At 43.8% G+C, this 21,173-nt stretch overlaps 1 protein-coding gene across 10 annotated transcripts in view; it reads left to right on the plus strand.

Annotated features, from left to right (window-relative positions):
• The window catches only part of LOC120896787 (potassium voltage-gated channel protein Shab), a 101,189-nt gene that overhangs the window by 74,380 nt on the left and 5,636 nt on the right, over positions 1–21,173 (plus strand). For 5 of the 10 annotated variants that reach the window (XM_040301219.1, XM_040301218.1, XM_040301222.1 and 2 more), the window contains 8 exons: positions 6,167–6,309; positions 6,439–6,648; positions 7,455–7,481; positions 8,802–8,915; positions 16,834–17,854; positions 19,215–19,414; positions 20,576–20,861; positions 20,927–21,108. In XM_040301219.1, coding sequence (XP_040157153.1) covers positions 6,167–6,309; positions 6,439–6,648; positions 7,455–7,481; positions 8,802–8,915; positions 16,834–17,854; positions 19,215–19,414; positions 20,576–20,861; positions 20,927–21,105 — 2,180 coding nt within the window. In that variant the 3' untranslated portion in view covers positions 21,106–21,108. Of the gene's footprint in view, positions 1–6,166; positions 6,310–6,438; positions 6,649–7,454; positions 7,482–8,801; positions 8,916–16,833; positions 17,855–19,214; positions 19,415–20,575; positions 20,862–20,926; positions 21,109–21,173 lie in introns of those variants that run through there. The other 5 variants (XM_040301223.1, XM_040301225.1, XM_040301224.1 and 2 more) reach the window with 5 other exon arrangements.

The raw sequence follows: 21,173 nt of genomic DNA on the forward strand, positions 1-21,173 counted from the left end.
GGATTCTGCATAGGCAAAGAAGCGTTCAATCAAAGCTTGTGTGCTGAATACGTTACAGAGGGACAGAGAGAACAGGTTTCTCTTAATGTTACTGCCTAAGGGAAACTTTTTCATAACACGGTTTCATATACCGCTAAAGATATTAAATTTCAAATTTGCCTTGCGTTCCTTATTTGTCTGCATCAAGGCAACGCTCAGTAATACAATTTTTCATATCAATAGCTCATGGTTACTTCCAGCACTAGTTGACTTTTGTTTTCGGTTCCAGTTTAGAACAGCACCATGTTCTTTTTTTGTTTCTTTCATTATTTATGCATAGTATATCCCATCTGTTTCCATTCTGCTTAGTGAATTTAACGATGATATGAACATCAAACGCTTTTAAGTACATACTACTAGAGTTCCTCTTTTTTTTAATTCATTAGATTGCTTCTTACTTAACCATCGAATGTGGTCGCCATGCCACATCGGAAACGAATGCTCATACGATTCGATGCGCGATACACTGTACTGTACCATAGCTGCTTCATGACCTGCGAAATGATTAGCAATATATACGACATACGAAACGCTTGCAATATTGCTGGTCGTTGATGATACCTCAGTTTGCCCTCTACAACTCATAGAAAATTCAAATTACTTTCCATTTTTTTAGATTCGTAGATTCTTACAGAATCGCCATCTCTGTACACAAGTTGCTCCAGTAGAACCCATATGGTTTAATGTATTGCCTTCGAGTTACTCGTTACTTTACAGCGCACCGTTTCAAACGATACATTCTTTCCAACTAATGCCGGGTCTGGGTAGGTCCTGGACCTATCATTCGTCCTGCTGCTACTAATCTAATCTCATACATCGTAGTACCTTTTTACCCGAATTGCGACAATGAAAGCCTTTAGTTGCCTTTTCCTTTGAGTTGCGTATAGTTTTTCACCAAATGTTGCCACATTGTACCCCATTCTGGCAAAGAGAAAGAGCAGATACGAAGCAGCGACAGAGGCCATTGCTTTCTCACTGACTCGCGCTCGCCCTCATTATCGTGTCCCAGGTGATCAGAGTGACCTCATGGAGTCGCCGCCCGAATCGATCCTGGCGACACCGATTGCCGCCCGACGCCGCCAGCCGCCCCTTTCGTCCCGTTTGGCCGAACTGAACGAGGAGCTGCGCACCGAGTCGGCGGCCATGATGATGAACAACTTCACCGTCGACGGACAAGACTTTGTTAGATAGCCCCAGCAGACAAGCGTACGTCAAGGCAAACGCGTGGCGACGCCACTGTCCGAGCCGACGACCCCACGCACCCCGTGCAGCATCGTCGTGCTGGTCGTCCTCATCCGCATCGCCACCACCATCACCACTAGACTTGCAACTGAATCTGCAACAGCTACTAGCTACTACCACTACTTCTACCACTACTAATATTATCGCTTTTAACGCTACCCTTTGCTGCATCTTTTTGCGTCTGCTACGAACAACGGTTGAGTTGTGTGGTGCCGTGTAGAATCATTTCCAATAAGAATAATATTACCAATACTACTACAACAATTACTTATACTATTACCACTACTACTACTACTACTACTACCAGTACTACTGAAATCTCTACCGCTACTAGACATGACCGCCTGCCACAGCTAGCTATACCAATACAATCGTAGGGAAGCGTAATCGTAGCGCTTCGATTCCGTACGCTACGTCCGTCTGCATCCACACATCCATCGGTATAACCTTACTTTTTCGACATTTAAACCAGTCTACACTGACACGCACTTACGCTATACGCTGGTGCGGCGCGAGGATGCGATTGGAACGGGAGAAGAGATTCGATGTGTACATTTGTGCTTTTCCTTGTGGGCGCAGCGCGCAATTCCTGTGTGAGTGGCAGTCCCTCATATCAACATTTTATCAGCACACTCAAACACGCGCACCGCAGTAGCGCGTATCAGTAAGCTGATTCGCCGGGCAGAGCACATGATTGGTCCATCAATGCTGGCGCGGTTCTCGGAGTGGATCGTTTGAATCGCGCGCAGGTGGTTTTAGGTGTTATACAATACTAGGATTGCACAGACATCTCGTATCGAATGTGATGATCGGCCGAGGCGAAAGCGAGACAAAATGTAACAAATCTTACAAAATGGCTAGTGAAAATCAATTGTGTAACTTGTAGCAAATTTTGCATACGACTTGACCATTACGGAGGTGTAGAGAGAGAGAGAGCGAATGAAATTCAGCTCGTAACTAAAAGAAACATAACCACACTGATACACATTTTTTGTACCAGCTCAGTAGATAGGCATGTGCTGGCGAGGGAACACTAGTGCTAGTGGAAATACAAAGCTGTGCAAATACATCCTTCTGACTTCATACTCTATCGATATCGGCAAAATTGGAAAGATAACATATAGAGTGTCTTGCGTTTCGTTCTTCGCTGCACCTTTATGAACAATCTAAAACTACTAAATATTACACCTTTCCTTTTCCAACTCATACTGCTATCTATTACGTCTTGCAACTGATCTGTTTTTAGTTCAATCTACCATATTGCCTACCGAAGCAGTACCATATCATCAACGTTCGGCAGCATTGGCTTAATGTAGTGGGAAATTTTATTCGGTTACAATAAGGAAGATTAGTCAACCATTAAAAAGAGCGAAGAGAAAGAAAACAATAGACTCCCGATGTCATGGCTGTTGAAATAGGCACAACAAATTTTAAAGACAACATAAAACAATCACAACCTTCAGGAAGCGAAGCAAACGTGAGAGCGTTACATGAACGTAATCAAAAACACTTTACACAACCCTGCGGACAGACAACGTACGAACGTAACGCAGGCAAATACACTACAACCCTTAAAAACACGTTGCTGTGAAGCATTCAAAAAAAACCGAGCTTGTTACATGATTCCTTCAAAAGCTAGCGCAATCAACAAAAAAAACGGTTCACAGTGCCCATGCATTTACCGCACAATCTTGCATCTTTCCAGTAGAGTAGGCAGCTTATTGGCCCGCAATTACCGCATTTTCCTTCCCGAGAGCGGGGTTTTTTGTTGTTGTGTATGCAACAATCGAAGTTTTACAAACAAATGCAACAATTTTGATACACGTGAGCTGTAGCAGGACAGAAGGATAATGCTAAGAAGCTACCCAGTGTTGTTTGGAACGCGAATCGATTGAGGATCGATGTAGTAGTATAGTAAAGGAATTTATTTTATTTTTTTATATGTTTATTTTAGTTGCTTGTACAGGTAACAACAGACTTTTGAATTTAACACGAGTTGTTATTAATTAATTTTCAAAATGAATGAAGCATAAATTCTAGTATCAGCATAATTGTTGAATAAATGTAAGTAAAAAGTGTTTTATTGGGTTAGCGAACGATATGAAGTGCGTAGAAAAGGATGTTTTAAATTAATAACCACTATTAACATTCCACTACCTTGAAATAAGTTAACACGTTTACGTTCCCGAGTGAAAGCTGAAAGCCGAAAATTAATGCAAAACCAAACAGAATAAATACACGCACAAAAGTTTATCGCTGTAGCACTGAGACCGAGAAAGCGGTAAAATAACGCTGTACCCAAACACAGAAAATGGCACAAGACTGTATAACGCTTAGGCAGACGGCGGTGGCAGCTTAAGTACGCAGCCAATAGCATTGTACTGTGAGGTTAAACCCCAGATCCAGCTCTGGCATATTTGCTTGGCTTGATATATTGCTATAATCTACACACTCTTACACACACACGTACGTCTCGTGAGCAAAACTAGCAGCATCAATATTGAACATTTGATCTGTCTCTGTGTGTTGTGTGTTGTGTGTACAATAAGGTGCGTTTAAGTGTATGACTGTAATGAGTGTAATCGATGTAAGCATAATGTACGCGCGGTGTAAAATGTATAATGTTATAGTAGGAAAAACAAATGAAACAAAACAAACAGCCCCGCAGTGACCACACGCGCGACAACCATTGGGAAGATGAAACATGGAGAGGAACCCATTTTAAAAGTTCGAAACACCGTCCAAAACGCGCGAGCGCAGTCATTTCGTTTGTGAAGCTTTCAATGTGTATGTCGTTGCGTTATTGTGTTTGTGTAGTAGCAATTTTTAGAAGAGTTCACAGAACGGTTGCTTTAGGATTCAAACATTGCGTTACCATACGAATACGATTTCGTAATTTACTGTTACAATTAGTGCAATTGTTGCATCTGTTGTTGGGTTGTAACATTTACATTTGTGTGTAGTTTATCTTACAATACAAAATTGCTCATTCAAAGCTACTAGTGCAAACTGAAACAGTACATACATTAATTTCAATGTATAAAATCCAAAAATAGACAAAAACCAAAACCGATATCGAAACGAAACGGAAATCTCTTTGCACCTTTTGTCTAGTCCATAGTACGTCTGCAGACTTCACAACTCACAACTTTTGCCAGAACAAACCGCTCACTTAAAACACTCACCCACTTTCTAGCCTCACTTTGACCAGCTACTCAGCAGCTAACGTGCCGGCAGTGAGAAGGAAACTGAACAACAATCAATCGTACTCGTTCTTTCGCTTTTATAAACTAGCCTATAAGCCAACCTTACCTTACCTACCCAATTACTTGTACACTTTGAAACGTCATGCAACACTTACCAACCTAACTCATACGTTTGCCACCAACATTACCATCACCACCATGATGCTGCTACTAATCACGATCGCATTACGAGTATTGTTGAATTTTGCATTGATTTTAATCGTTACAATCCTTTAGTCGCGCGCTGTGTTGTCGTTACTCCCCCATAGCAGTGTTACACTCATTGGGGTTCACTGGCCTTGTGGCTTTTCAGCTATCTTGTTGCAAGCTTATACGGAAAAAAATCCAAAAACAAATGGCACCTACTTTCTCAAATTGTTGCATTATTGTTAAGTGTAGACGTTAAAATGTTATTGAACCGATTTAGGCAAAAAAAAACACAGAAGGAGAAAAGTTCGTTCGCTTTGTTTACAAAAACGACTCGTTGTTATATTAATGCCTAGGCAGTAGAAAAGGCGGTTACCCTAATGGTTTACGGTGTGATTTGAGTTCCGATCACGTAGCCAGGGCTTTTGTCGGTGTGCAAAAGACGAGACAAGCAATTTCGTTCCAAAAAAAAACACACATTCACACACACACAAAATCGAATCGAAAAAAAAACTCTGTGAAACCAGTTTTGAGAAGAAACAAACGAAAAGTAACAACCAACAAACAAAAAAAAAAGAAATGAAGAAATGTGCATAAAACCGTTGAATCCAAACGAAGAAATGTTTTCTATTGTTTTGTTTGTTTTTTATATATATTTCTGTTCAGTTACATGCCCCACCATAGCCGATATTTTTTTGTCTGTCCGTCCGCCTTTCTTGGTATTTAATCCCCGCTCCCACGTCGTTTAAAAGTGTAGTAAAATTAGCGTAAAATACGCGCCGCGCGTGAGATACTTGCTTTACTGAGAATGATTAATTAGAGAACACGTGTTGCCTAGTGTTAGTGGTGTCTGTGTTTAGTTTGGGTTTGTTGTTGTCCTCAATTCCTTTGTTTCTGTTTTCAATTTAGTCTTCTCAAACCGCCCTAGACTAAACACCAATTTCGTAAATAGAAAATTAAATTGAACTGCCCATTATTGTTTTAATAGCCGCTGTGTTTATCAGCCTCCTTAATGTATGCACCGTTTATTGCACCTTTGTTTCTGTGTATTTGTTTCCCCCAACATAGTTGTGTACTGTAAATTTTACCCTGCGATCTTTTGCACTAGACGGTCGTTAGAAGTTCCAAAAGGTTTGTTTCAATTGTAATGACGTGTCATATGTGAACTAATGAAACAGATGATACATGAAACAGTGATTCACCAACCAGAGAGCGGACTCACATCGGGTCTTTCCGAGTTGTCTCACCATCGTCTCTCGATAAGAAGCGTCTGTTATTAATATTATGCTACCGCGGTGGTCTATGTTCAAGTGCGCAAGTACTTCAAGCTCTAACCCCTCATGACGGCAAACTAGAACTTGTGTTCGTGTCTTAGCAGCAACGTCTCTCTACCATGGTCGTTCTTCCACGTCTGCCCGTCTGTGTTTTCAACTCCCTCGCTATACAATTGTGTTTCTTCCCCCCCATTGCTTCTTCGCGTTCCGCGGGCACAGGTCACAATATGTCGGTGGCGGACGGGAACAGTACGGAGGAGGGCGACTCGGTTAGCGGTGGCCGCAATCCCGCCATGACCGGTGTCGGTTGCTACAAAAACTACAAACATTCCGCTGGTCCGCGCAAACGAGTCAATTCACAGGTGAGTAGGTGGGGGATGCACGGGGAACCGTGGACACGGTGCACCACAATGGCGGAAGGACGCAGGATCGTAGCGGAAAGTAATGTAGATAAATAATATAACGATAACACACTCCCCGCCCTCTAATAGGACTCTTCTGTATTTCAACACGCCCAGAACGAAAGCTTCGCGCAGCCGATGATGGGCGCATCGCTCGACACGGAGGCGGCCCCGCCCTACAGCCCCTCGATGCAGCATCACAGCATGGCGGCGAACGATCTGGACGCGGGCGAGGAGCAGCAGCTGATCATGCAGGAAACGCCCCAGCACGAGCCACCGGTCATGATGGCGACCAGAGCGGTATGTGTGACGTGTGCGCGCCTATAACATCTCACCCTATGCTTTTGCGCCCCCTTTTTTGCGTTTTCATTCCAACCCCTTTTTCCACCGCTCTCTTCCATCTTACCCATTCGCCAGCTTTCCCAAGGCAAGCGTACGATGGAAGGGAAAACGAATTAGCTTCCGATCGTGCGTGGATCCGAACTGCTCTGGGCTTTAAGTTCATGCGCTTTTCCCTTCCACTTTCACCGACTACCACCACTAGATCCGTTTTGTTTTGGTTTGCTATCCCTCTCGCTCCTTTCGCTCTTTCACTCACTCTCTAGCTGGCCGTGCTTTACTGATTCGAATTGATGTTTTTTGCTGTTTGATGTTTGAGTTTTCGTTTTTTTTTTTGTGGTTTTCTTTTACTTCAAACGACTTCAAATGCAATCTTTGCGCCGTTCATACTCATACTGCTGCAAATTCACACCCCGCCCCGCCAGTGCGCTTTTCTTCTGAACTGCTCGATTTTGGCAAGGAAAAATTGGAAAAACGTGTTTCAAAAACAAAAACATTTGCTTTGCACACACCGCAAGCGACGAACCTTTTTAATGGTTCCGCAAGGCTTTGGCCACATTTTCCGTTTGCTGCTACCGCCGTCTGGCTATCTTTGCTTTCACACATCAAACACTCTGCGTCGTGCTCATTGCATATACATTTAACTGTTTTGCTGGTTTCCGGTACGCTGTAAATAAATGACGATCTTTATCTCTTCCCCGTTCCCTCTATCTCAACTACCGAACTTCGAACTTGTGTGTTTGTTTTTTTCCCCCCATACATTCTAGTACTACAACAATCAATGGAGCCACGAGGTATTAGTCTACTAATTCAATTCAATTTACACACTCGATAATTATACTTCGTTTCATTTTTTTTTTTCGAAAAAAGCATCACATTTTACGCGTTTACAAGCGCAGCTTGACAGCTCAAGCAGATGTCTATTGTTTGTTTTTTTTTGTTTTGTCTACGTAGTAGTATCGAATTAACACATTCTATCATGTTTGTTCAACTTTTTAACACTTTTTTGTGGATTCATATTCAAATACATACAGACACACACACAGTAATGCTTTTGTTTTTTTATTGGTCACAGTAATGCTACAGTAGTGCGCCTAGTACACTGCCACTAAACTCTGTACTCGATCTAAATTGGCTCATAATTGAATCGACTAAAATATGAGGATTATTTTTTTTGAAATGAAATATAAATCCTTAAAAACAAATTCCCTAAACAAAAAGATTAGAATTTTAGGTATTTTTATCGTTAGCACGAGATTTTTGGTAACGAGTTTTTTTTTGTCTCCATTTTTTGGCTTTGTTTTTCACCTCTGCATTGAGCAAGATTTTTGTCGTACCTTTTGCCGCGTCTTTTGAGTCGTTTGATGTTTTGCTTTGAACCTATTCTACACTTCAATCTGCTTCTGCACGCCTCAACCTACAGTTTGCCAGTTTTGTAATTGTATTATCTTTACAAGGTACCGTTTTTACCACCATTTTAGTAAAATCATACTTACGTTAGCATGAATTGAGAATGGTAAATAATATCAACTTATTTCAGTCAAACATAACTTCTCTTCGAAATTAATTTTTCTCCTACTTATCTTGCCAGCGGTAATGATTTCCGACATTAAAAACGAACTTTCAGAATGTAATACTCTGAATAACAGCATAAACTGTGTTAACGTTCCCTTATTTCAATTCCTTTTTCCTCCTGTGTAACTCTACTGTGGTTTGTGTTGTTGCGAATGAATCCCTTACTCTAGTGCAACCTTTCCACCGACAATGAACCTATTTCGTTGCGTTGGTAAGGTTGCTGTTTACAATGTGTGTCGTTTTTCTCGACGTTCGTTTCAATACTCCACTCCACGTTTGGAAAATGTCTTTATCTTCTTTCTCTTTCACAACATTTTCAAACCAATACACACCGTTTTTCTTGCTACTCTTCAAAATGGTAATATTTCACACAAACACACATACACATGATAGCAAAAAGAAGAACAAAGAAAAAAAGAAACAAATTTTCCCCCATTTTATTCCACTCACTGAATTGTTCTGTTCTGTTTTGTTTTGCTTTGTTTCGGTTTGCCGCCGGCTTCCCGCCCACCAATATAACCCCATCGGACTCGTTCTAGGAAGTAGAAGAACTGCGGCGACAAGTTGCACTAGAAACGTCCTCCACCAGTAAGCGGGACAAATCCGATACCGAACTACCATCCGAGTTTGAGTGTTGCTTTTGCACGTCGAAGGTACTTTTCAGCGCATTTATTGTTCGTTTCTGTTCGTTGCAAATGTTCGCGAGAAGAAGAAGAAGAAGAAGAAGAAGAAGGGAAAAAACACACGCAATGTTAAACGTAAAACACCCAGTGTGAGATGACTGTGACGATTTTGTCGTATTTTGTTTAGTTTCGTTTGAAAGTTTGAAAAATAGCTTGCCGGTCACAATCATTAAAACAGGGCGGAATTTTTCGTTTTTTAACTGTCAAATCGGGAAGGAAAACTTCAGGCAAATTCTTACCAAGACGCACACCAAAAGGCTGAACACAAGGGGCTATGGAAGGCATCGTTTGCTAAAGCGCACCATTTTGATTCACCAATCACTGTAGAAATTCGAAAAAAAACATAGCAATACGTAGTAAAGGGCTTAAGATGGCTTGCATTTGTCCGTATCACCCGCCTGTAATGGTGGTGGCTGACATTTACGTCCTTCCAAACTTAAATCCGCTTCAAAGAGCGGACGACTTCTCTTCATCGATCGTTCTTAACGAGACACACGCAAGCAGATCCACACACGGTAGCCTTCCTTGAAAGCTTGTGCCCGTTTGGCTTTCGTCTGTAAAATAAATATCTTAACACATGCATACACACATGCACACTTACAACCATAGAACAAACATCGCACACGAAGCAAAGAGTGAAGCGCGAATAATTTGTAGCCAATTTCACTTCTCACCTTCTCGGGAAGCAGCCCCAAAAACTACACAAACAAAGAAGATACTGTCCTGCGCAAGACGTTGGGAGATTCCATGCTCTCTCTCTCACCCTCCCCCATCCACACTATCTTTCCATGGCTGCTTCGCCCGAGTCCATTAGCCTATGGCCTTTGTGTCCCACTGAATGGCACATTAGTACGGATGACTTAAATCACTTCCTGACCTGCCGCACTCCTCCTGCACTCCTGTGCGCATTCCACCTGCCACGGGTGAGGCAGTTAGTGAAGATCGTTTACGATATCTTTCCCGTGGACTTCCTCTCTCTCTCACACACACACACATACACACACTTTCCAACCTACCCTTCCACATTCCACGTTCGACACCCATCGCTTTAAGGCCCTTCTGTAGGCCCGTCGTGGGGGGCTGTAAGCCTAAAATATATCACCCGCTAAAAGAGAAGCACCGGCACCAATGCACAGCACCACCAACATCACACCGCTTCCGGGCACCAACGTTCTCCCTTGTTCCGGGGGGGATGGTGATAAAAATGGCACCAGCGCCGGCTGACGTCACAGTGGCGCTATTTATTTCCCGATAAGCCCCGGCACCCGGTGTGGGCTCCACCAGCTCATTGGTGGCTATCTCCCGGTCACCCACGTGCAACGGAACCACACCAAGCCCAACATCTTCGTTATACACACACACACACAGATACACCGCCACTGCACAAAAGCCTTGTGTGTCTGTCTGTCTATGTGTGTGTGTGTGTTTTATTTAATTTTTCTTCGTTTTTGTGCCATTTCCTTTTCCAGCTTGTTTCAATGTTGTTTTTTCGTTGTTGCTCGTGGCCTGAGCTAAAGGGTCTCCCCTAGTTTCAGCAGTTCGGCGCGGTGTCCCTTAATTCGAATCGATACGAGTTTCACCACCACCACCAGCTCCCCAGGAGGAGAGGGGCAAGCCAAGGCTAGGTGTGCATAAGCGTTGGAAGCGCAGGAAAGAAACCAAATTACCACGCTATTAGCATAAATTGATGTTATAATTTTCCCACCCAAATAGACAACGGGTGCGCTGGTGTGCGGCCCGCTTCTTTGTTGTCAGTTGCTTTCAGTGGCATTCCCCGCCCGCTGCCGCGCCTTGCGCGATCCATCACTCACACCTGTCCTGCTCCCTGTCGCCCTGTGCCGCCCTGCACAAGACAACAAGAAATGACAAAAATTATCCCGGATGGAGGCGCCCAGCCAGCCGTGGAAAACCGGGCGAGGGTGACGGGGTTTTTTTTTTTGCGTTTAACACGATTTGGCCGATTTGGCAAGCGTACGCGCGAGTGTGGCTCCGGGGGTGTGGGAAAGCTTTTAAGAAGGCTTTTTAGCCCCGAATCTTACGCCTAGTTTCGACTGCTGAATTCTTAGTGTGGTGCTTTTGCCCTGCTTTCTTTTCTATTCACTTCCGGCTAGCTTCGTTCGGGCTTACGATTTGAGGTTAATAACTGTCTAACGAATTGAAAGGGCGTAAAGACGCAAGACGTAGCGAACGTTGGACGTCATCCTTCTGGATGTATCATTTCCTGCTTTCCCTCCCACCTTTTCATAGCGTCAGTGATTAAGCGCTGTGTGCTATCTGTTTCTGAAATAAGAGCTTAATTTATAGAGCTGGAGTTAAGATGTACTATCGGTAGCGTCATTACCACTCTACCTCGCGCATTTATGGACGCCTCCGGAAGTTGGTTCTTCGATAGGGAACCCCATTATGAAGTGACTTTACTTAGACTGTGTTACTTTGAGCTTTTGCTCATAGGGGGAAGCTTGAGTTCTCTTACATCACCTACATATTCCATTCTGATTTGGATTGGGCTCTATTTAGATAAAAAAATTCTACATAAAAATACATCCACTGGACGTCACAATATCTTGAATGTAAGAATAGAATGCGCCTGTACCTTAAGATCGAGCTTTACACTATCCATTGATTGAGGTTTTCTTGCAATTGCTTTGCTTTCGGTGACTAACTGCAACCTGCAAGCGAGCTTTTACCGTGCTCCTGTTGTTGTGCCACCACTTTCATATACACATACAAACAAACACATCAAAAACATAAACCTGCTTGATTTTGATCAGTTTGCTTGATTTGTTCTTTTACTTACTACTTTTTCTGTCACCTGCTTTTATTGCTTTATTGTGTTATTGCAACAAAAAAAAGTTATTTTCTTTCATTGGTTCATTTTACATGTATCTGTTTGCTGTTCATTACGTAAAAGTGCAATGTATTTTGTTTTTTTTTCTTACCTTTTCTTTTCACACTTCTTAAAACGAATTCAAACCATTTCCTTTACAAATACCATCGCACACACACACCCACACACACATGCGTTCTGTTCACTGGCAAAATGTCAACCCCACCTTATCACCCATCCAAAACACCACACACTGACTACACGCCGCGCGTTCCCAGTATTATGATTGTGATTGTAACTGTGCACCGCACAACTCGCCCCACTATCAGCCACAAAACGCACCGTGCCTTCACTACGACGATCTGCTGCCACACTACACTGAACTGAGCCGATCGAACCACCTTACTACTACCACTACCAATTTCCAGAGCCCGCAGCAATGCCACACCGAGTGTATTCCGCTGCGCTCGAAAAGCGTATGACATTTGCTGCACAGCCTCGGGGGCAGCTCCTCCCGTACCGGCGTCCACGGGTACGAGCACGGCCGCACCACCGGTGGCAAGGAGGCGGAAATAGAGCTGTAGAGCCAAGGGGGCTTGTCGACGTTTCAATCCGGCTTGAACTCTTCGATCCACGAGCACGAATGGCGCCCAAGAAGGGACAGCAAATGGAAGCCAACACTGGAAAACCCGAAAACGCATATCAATTACTAAAAGCACAGCGCTCGAGTGATCGGCAAATTCTCTCTCGCTCGTCGTCGTCTCTCTTTCTTTCTCTTTCTTTCTCTCTTTTACCTCTTCTGTAAATACAAACATCGATCGCTGAAAACTGACTTTGTGATGGTTAACCGTCAGTAGTGTAGCGTTAAGTAGCCAGCGCAATGGTGGAGAATGCTCTCGATGACGACGCGCCAAGCGTAACGCGTAACGCGCCCAAAGTTACGATGCAAAACACATACACACATACAACACATACACACATATACAGCGCGGCATGCTTGATTGGCGCTGCGATCGCTGAGAAAGTACAAGAAACTTACACACGCGCATCCCAATCGCAGGTGAGTTCTCTTCGGTGTGTGAAGCTACCCGTGGAGATTCCTTGTTCTGTCCTGTTACTACTAATACTACTACTACTACTACTACTAACACTACTACTGCTAGACCGCTTCCACTAACACACTGTTGCGTTCGCGTTGTGTTCCTTTTTTCTCAAAATCTCAAACGACAAACTCACTCCAAACCTCCCGTAACGGTTTGTTTGGTTTGTGCGTTTCGTTGCTGTCGTAACTTATTTCTTGAAGTGGCTTTCGCCAAACTAACACGTTCAATTGGTTCGAATGGTTGGAAGCGAAAAGCACATAGAGAGAGAGAGAGAGCGCGTGCGTTACTATCAATACACGTTACGGTCCGTTACGATTCGGTCGAAACAGTGGCGCACAAGGAACAGCAACTAGCAACGTGTCCTAACCACACTTCCACCGGCTTCTGCAGCTGCCATTTTTTCTGTGCGATTTTTTCTTCACCTACCGTATGACGCACACCCCGCCCCCTCTCCTGCTCTGGGGCTACTCTCGTTTGTGTTTCGTTTGTGTGTTTGTGTGTGTGTGTGTTTCGTGCAATGTCTGTGTGGTGTGCGCTTTTTCTCTCTCTATCTCACCTTCTCTTTAGGTCTTATCGCGATACACACGGAGCAAAGGGCATCTGGGGAATGTTTGGCACATTTAATTTGTGCCCATCTTTCTCAGTGTCTTTCTTTCATCTAGGTTTGGGTTGGTGTTTTTATAGCGTTGCAGTTACTTGGCAATTATATCATCTATTTCTTTAGGGGCAATGAAAGATTACGACTTCACTATTTTTAGTTGACAGCCCTTTACATTATCCCTTTTTAGTGTTCGGAACTCCTTGAATTAAGCCAAATTTGATCAGTATAACACTTTCATCTGTTATACAGATATCAGGTATATGTTTTTTGTTAATAAACAGTACAACTTAAGTAGTATTGAAACGATGCCAAAGTGTTGTTTTTCTAGCAGTTGATCTATCTAACATCATTGGATTGAAAACACTCCTATTTACTTCAGTCGTTCTTCTTGGGGAAGTCTACTAAGTAGTTTAACTACTACAACCTCACACATACCTTCAATATTCTATATTTCGTGTGTTTTTAGTTTTAGTACATTCTAGCAAACACAACGAGGTTTATTAAGCAAGATGTACCATTCCTTCTCCTAGCATTTTTCCGATCTATGAACTAGGCATAGTTTGCTCAGCGTCACCTACAAATCTCCTCCAATAAATCCTTGTCAACAAGAGGCCAACAGTAAGGGCGAAATAAAAACAACTCAACAACACACGGTGCGCTCCATGACAGATGCCCAATAAATTTAGTGGCCACTATTGGGGCTTGAAAAACTCATACCACACACAGTCAGCCTATCCAATAACACCCAACACAAACAGCAGACTGAAATTCCCAACTACCCAATGAGCGGAGTAGTAGTTCCTCGGATGTGCAAACGAAAGTAAAAACAACGATCACAATAACAACGTCAAGCTTCCTGCAATGATTTACGAAGGGTAGCTCAATTGTGCGAGTCTGAGGGGGGGAGGGAGGGATGCATGAAAGATTTGCTCCCAAAAAAAGAGAAGCATGTATCCCGTATCAAGATGGAATGCATTTAGAAGGAAGCAGAGGACTCGATTTATTTACTGCAAGCTCATCTTAGAGTCCGTTCGGTTGGCCCGATGTGTGTGTGCGGGAAAGGACGAGATGGTTTGGATGTACGCCTTGGATATGGCGGCAATTCATCAATTGCCAGCATCACTCACACAAGTACACGCTTCCACGATGATGAGTTCTCGAAAGACTTCCTAGGACAATTCAAGGGCGGAGACGAATGCTGGGCGATAGTAAATATTATCCATAAATAACTGATTGTTGACAAAACTTCACCCACACGGTCAGCCTCAGCCGGGGATTGGGGAGCTGCTCCGTGTATCGAAAGCTTCACTACGCTTCCACGCTCTTCTTCAACCGCAAGGATACGATGGTCCCACAGGACCAGGGTGTTAGTGTCGCGGTAGAAAACAAACAACAATGCCCACTCCCATCCGTTGAAAAGGCCACCCAAACACTTTGCCGTAGAAGCTGGAAGAAGCGTCGAATAGCTTGGATGGGTGACGTCAGCAGGCGCCGCCAAGGATGATTCGTGCAAAGAGATTGCTTTACCAGCTTTTTTCCAATTCCATCGGCTCCTCTTTCGTTCGTTCGAAGGGTGAAATAGGGGAGGATATTTATTGCCCTTCGGATACAATACGGCCAAACAGTCGTCTTGAGAGTGATCGTTAGGGAGAGAGAGAGAGAGGGGTCGCTTGACAAATCCTTTGCGCCCATTCTACGCGCCAGGATGGACTTGTTATTCGCTTCGGCGATTGGAGTTCGGAACACTTCTAGCGGCGCTTTTTCGGCCACTAGCCTCTTCTCTTCGTCTCATACACATAAGACTGGAGTGTAGAATTCGAACCTAACCGGCGAATCGGAGGAATGGTTGACTCGTTTAACTCATTCCAGAATACAAACACGATAAAGTAAACCACCGCAAAGAGGCCATTCACAAAAATCATTCCATCTTATGTTTCATTCATTTGTTAACGGCAGACAAATATTGAACCAACCTTTTTAGTGTTTTGTTTAGTTTTTTTTTTTTCGCTCCGACGCCGTCTGCCGTCTCCGAACGCGGATGTTGCAAATTGGGAAATCGTACAGTTTTAGACAAACGCAAGATTTATCGACAAAATATGGTAATATACCAGATCCCGTGCATCATATTTCGCTCCATTCCAGATCGTTTTTCAACACATTTTGTAGCGACGAAAAAGAAAGGATAAGAAACGAACCGTAGAGTTTACGATTTTCTCCTTCCCGTTCGATTCGAAGTTTTGCTTGGTGCAGAAAACCCTCTTCCTTTGTTCTTGTTGTGACTAGTTTGGATTGTTTTTCACCCTTGGCTGTGCGTTATTTACAACAATAATGTTGTTATTGATCTATTTCTCTGTATACCGCTGGGATTGGTAAATAAAATAGTACGAACACTCATGTAAATATGTATCAAACTTTATCTAAAATCATAAAAACGTTTAACCCAAACGCTTTGAATTGAATCTTTGAAAACTCTGTTAATTCTAGCACATCTTGTAAAATTATACCAACAAGCAAATAAAGGCAAAAAATATGGTGTCTCTGTAATGCAAATTGCATAGATTTAGGCGTTTCAACGAGCGAACCTTTGAAACGCCTAAATACACGCAAGACCGCATTTCAGAGCCTCATTTTTGTTACCTTTTCTGCGGCTTGACTAGGAATTTCCACAAGATTTCCAAAAAAAAAAACATAGAAATTTTGTAAATATTTTCCATTTACCATATAACTTCCATGTTATTGTTTTGTATAATTACTCCTACGCCCAAACCATAATCGTCTTAAAACACATTCACTTTCACACAATTCAACTTTAAAAGCAAATTAAAAAAAACCCTAAACAAAACCAACGAATTGGCTAATCGGGTACCTTCTACTGTGTGTGTGTGTGCGTTTTCGTGTGCGTCTTTGTGAGAGCTACTACTAGTTTTCTTTTTTCTGAACCGTTTCCACCAGCCCCCGTCTTCTTTAATCAAATTGTAGTTAAAATTGAAAAAGGACCAGCACATTTACAATCCGGTCATTTGTTTGACAGTGTTTTTTGTTCATTTGTTTGCCATTTTGTTTGAACTTTGCCTTCACAAACTTTTTGGACGCGGAAATGGAACTCCACCATAAGAGAGAGAGAAAAAAACACCGCCTCTATTTGTGTGTGTTTGTGTTTTTTCCATGTGTGTGTGTTGTGCTTTAAATTCTTCTTGCAACTTACGGATAAAGCTATCATGATGAGTTGGTTTGGCGATGGTTATAATACCATGATATCTTTATCCGTTTGTGTCTTTATCTTCACACTACTGAGTTCAATAATTTGCTCTTTCTTCTCTGCCCGACCAACCTGCGGTACGGAAACCGCGCCCTTAGGAGTACAAAGAGTTCATCGATGCCGAGGGGCTGATGCCACTGCCAACGTCCGACTTCCACACGACGGTCTGCATGGAGATGCGCATGCTGCGGAACAGCATGAACAACAACTGCATCGCAACGGCGAACCAGTTCGGGCCGAGCACGATCTCCTACCCGTACCCGTACATGGACACCCCGATCAAGCACCCGGCGAACGGGGCCGGTGCGCCCACCAACGGGGCTAATGGGGCGATCAGCAATGGGTCCAGTGGTGGCGGGGCCGCTGCCGGCGCAACCGGTGGCGGCGGTGGTGGTACCTTCATCAACAGCAACAGCAACAACGGTGATTTGGCTAGCGTCGACAGTTCCGACACGTACGCTAGCTGTCAAACGCATCCATTCCTGTCGCAGGCCGACCTCACGTCGGACATTGTAGATATGCCATTCGATTTAGATACGTTAGATACGAACAATTTGTACATAAACCCGCTAGAGAAAGACTCGCAGCAGAAGCAGCAACAGCAGCAGCAGCACCACCAGCTTCTCATGCTACAGCAACGACCGATGGTGGCGATGGGCGTTGGCGTGCCACGATCGCAGGTGAAGAAAAGTGCTTCCGGTGATACAGCGCTGCGCAGCCTGGGCGCCAGCCCGATGGACGACGAGTACCGGCAGTTCCAGGGCAGCCCGTTCGATGCGGCCGATCGGGGCAGCCACGTCAGCCTGAACGAGACGCCCGTGCCCAAGCATCGCAAGACCCGCTTCCAGCAAAGCTCCGGCTCGACGGTGGTCGCGGCTGCGACGACCTCCTCGGCTCTATCCGTAGCCCGACCCAAGACGCGCTTCGAAAATCTGAAATCGTCGATCGAAAGCCTGGAGGACGCGGCAGCAACTGGGGCGGCGGCAACCACCAGCAGCACCACCACCGGCGGGAGCAAAAAGTCGCGCCGTTCTTCCTTCATGCCGGCCAAAAGTCTCGCCTCGGCCACCAAGCTGATCAATCAGCATCTGTTCGGCATTCCGAACTCGACCCCGAAAGGTAGGTGGGAGACACGTGGGAGTGGGTGAAATGTTTTCTTTCTTTTTTCTTCTTCTTTCTTTTAAATGCCGTTTGGCGCCTACCACACTGTTTGTTTGCGCCCATTTTCCAAATCATACACTTCAAACTTACACTGATTAATCTCTTAATACTCACACACAGTTATAACTTCACACAACTACATGCTTACAAACACATACATTAAACTCTCTAATCTAATTGGTTCAGTGGTGAATAAAAAAAGGGAAATCCAACCAAGTATTGTTAGCCACTTTCCCAAAATTTGATTACTCCTTCGTTTCTAGACTCATTTGAGAACCTCTGAACCTCACTACACACTTCACAGCCGCTTCACCAATTCTACCCCTAAAACACACAATACAAAGTCGATGTTACTCTTAACTCTTACATGTTTTATGTCCTCCTGTTCGGTTTATCTGTTCATTATTCTCATCATTTGCTTGAACAATTGGAGTTTAACGATAAAAAAGTAAAAATAAAGTAATTTGATGTCTAATGTTACACCTAGTACGACAAGTTCAATAGGCAAGCAGTTTACAATCAGAATCATCTTGAAATTGTACTCCTGTCGAAAGGAGATCAGTATAATTGTTCGTTCGTTATCTACGTTGTTACTGTTTGATGCTTCAATGGTTTAGCCAAATACCAAATACCAAAACCAAAATATGCTAAACGTATTTGAATACAGCTTAGTGCGGTCAGTGTTACTTTACGTTTGTTATTTTGTTCCTAAAAATGATGAAGGGCGAAAACATCCTGCTCCCAACAGAGCTACACTGCATAGAGTACAGTTCTACGATGTTGTTATTTTACTGTTTTACCTCTTTGCTTCGTTACCTCCATCTCGTACTTTATACTTTGCCAGGATACCTAATACTTTCTATGGCTATCGTCCTTGTTTTTTCCTATTATTTTCGTTTTTTCTGTTCAAACCCTAGTATACATAAACAAATGCTGAGCAAACAGTAGCTCAACTCTGTTCACATTTCATTACCAGTAAACAACTAACAACAAGAAACCCCCGAAAACATACATTCAGCAACACATTGAAATAACGACTAATCCACTCATTCATCCATGGAGTTTAACGGAATGGCTGGAAAGCTTTTTCAGTGCCCCAGAACTCCAGCAGGAGGAGTCCATGATGCTAATGATATCTCCTCATTTGCATGCCAAATAGACGATTTTCCTCTTTTTCTCTCTCACTCTCCAATCGCAAACTCCCGACTCATTAACCCCCGCCTCCCAAAAACCCTTCCCTATCTCGAACCCATCCTGCATCCGTAATGTCCTTCTCCTTCTCCTTCTCCACCCCATCCCCATTCTTTTGGCCACTCAGATGCAGGTGCTGATACTAAATTGTCCTCCATATCCATAGATTCGCTAGAAACGTCACCTCAATTAGAAACACATCGAAGATCGAAATCGATCCTTAAAAACAAATCCGAAGCGTCGCGTCTGTTGTCCGATCCGGAGAGTGAACGGCTCCTGGCAGACAATATGTCCGGCTCGGGGGTCTCGGACAATGGTGCCAACATGGTAAATTTGCATTTTGAACTCTCTCACTCACTCTCTTGCTCTCTCTCTACTTGTTTTGAATGAACTTTCTTCTTCGGTTGTTTGGTTTTTTTGTTTCGTTTTTGTTCGCTGTTGGTTCCATTTCTGGTATCCAAAACCAGCCGCCGTTGCCGCCGCCGCTGCTGCTGCTACTACTACACTGCCCAGCACGTTTGCTGGGCTTTGTTTTTTTTTGTTTTGTTTACTTTACTTGATAGTTCACATGTTTTCGTTTGTTTTGGTTTTGGTTGTTTGCCTGTTCACTATTAGTGTATTAGTCTAACTACTGGGCTACCCTTAGTATATATGGCCTCCAAACCATTCCAATTGCTCCGCTTGCTCTCTCTCTCTCTCTCTCTCTCTCTCTCTATTTCTCTCTCTCTCTCTCTCTTTCTGTATCTCTCGCTCTTTTTCTATCTGTTTCTCGTATATATATCTCTCTGCTTTCTCTCGTTAAATCCCAACATTCTTTGAAATGTTTCTTTGTTTATAAAATAGCGAGAATATTGTTCTTTTTTGCTAAACTGTTGCTACAGGACAAGCTCTTCGTTAAGATGTCTCAGCTGTTTTCTTTTTTGAGTGCAGCACTTAACTAATATTTTTGATATTTTAAAATATAAAGGCCATGTTGACCTTTTTCTTTGCTTCTCCAAGCTGCCCTGCTCTTTTGTATTATAAATGAATTTTGTAAATATGGATAGTTCTGTTTTGTACATTATTTTAAACTGCTGTAAAATTGCGTTTTTCGCCCCCACTTCGTCTAGCGCTAACTATGAAGACTTGAGAGAAATATTCCATTACTTCTACCTCCCCCAGAACGATTCACACCATCTTAATGTCGTTTTTGTGTCGTTTTGATTTGTTTCCTGCTTGATGTTAGTGTGTTACCCCTTCCCCCTTTTTCCCCCATTCCCCATAGTTGTTGCTGTCGTTCGTTTCGTTTCATTAGCTAGCTCTGTTTAGCTCTGTGTTTAGTTTTTAGGTTAGCATAGCTCGCGGACCACTGATCATCGGCACACACATCAATGAGTGCTGTACCGTGTCCGGCATCTCGTAGCAAACTCCTGTCGTGCCTGTTCACCCCTCCTCCCCGTTTGCCTATACATCTCGATTAATCTCTTCGCATTTTCGCGGTTTCCCCAGGGGAGCGACTCAAATACTGATTACTCCGGAAGCACAATGATCGCGACCTCGATCACGCCGCTCGTACAGCGGCACCGGCTCACCCACCAACGCTCGACGCCGGCCTCGCTGGGGGCCACGGCCAAACCGCTCGCGGCCAGCAAGTTCTCCCTGCCCCGCTACTCCCAGGAGGAGGTCACGCGCCAGTCCAAGCCGCAGCTGACGCGCGGCGTCGGCATCGGTACGTACGTCGATCATCTCACCGGTGACCGACGGTTGGACACTGGGACCCGAGAAAGTAGCACAGGTAGCGTACCCACACGCCTCTTGAAAGTAGCAGACGAATTTTTGAAAAGCAAATCCTTTTCACAGAGTCGGAAACAGCATTCTCAACATATCTTGCCGCTAGCAACAGCAATAGTAATAAGGATAAGGCATCGTTCGCCGGCAGCAGCCTGACGTCGAGCGACGAAAGCAAAACCACTACCAGCAGGGGCAACTCGGTGGAAAATCACGGCGGCAGCAGTGGCTACGGTGCGTCATCTTCGTAGCAGGTATTTTGGACAGTACCACCGCGCAGACACCTGTTCGGAGAGAGTTCCGGGTCTTGAAAGTTCGG

Source organism: Anopheles arabiensis, chromosome 2, assembly GCF_016920715.1.
Source record: "Anopheles arabiensis isolate DONGOLA chromosome 2, AaraD3, whole genome shotgun sequence".
Taxonomy (NCBI): domain Eukaryota; kingdom Metazoa; phylum Arthropoda; class Insecta; order Diptera; family Culicidae; genus Anopheles; species Anopheles arabiensis.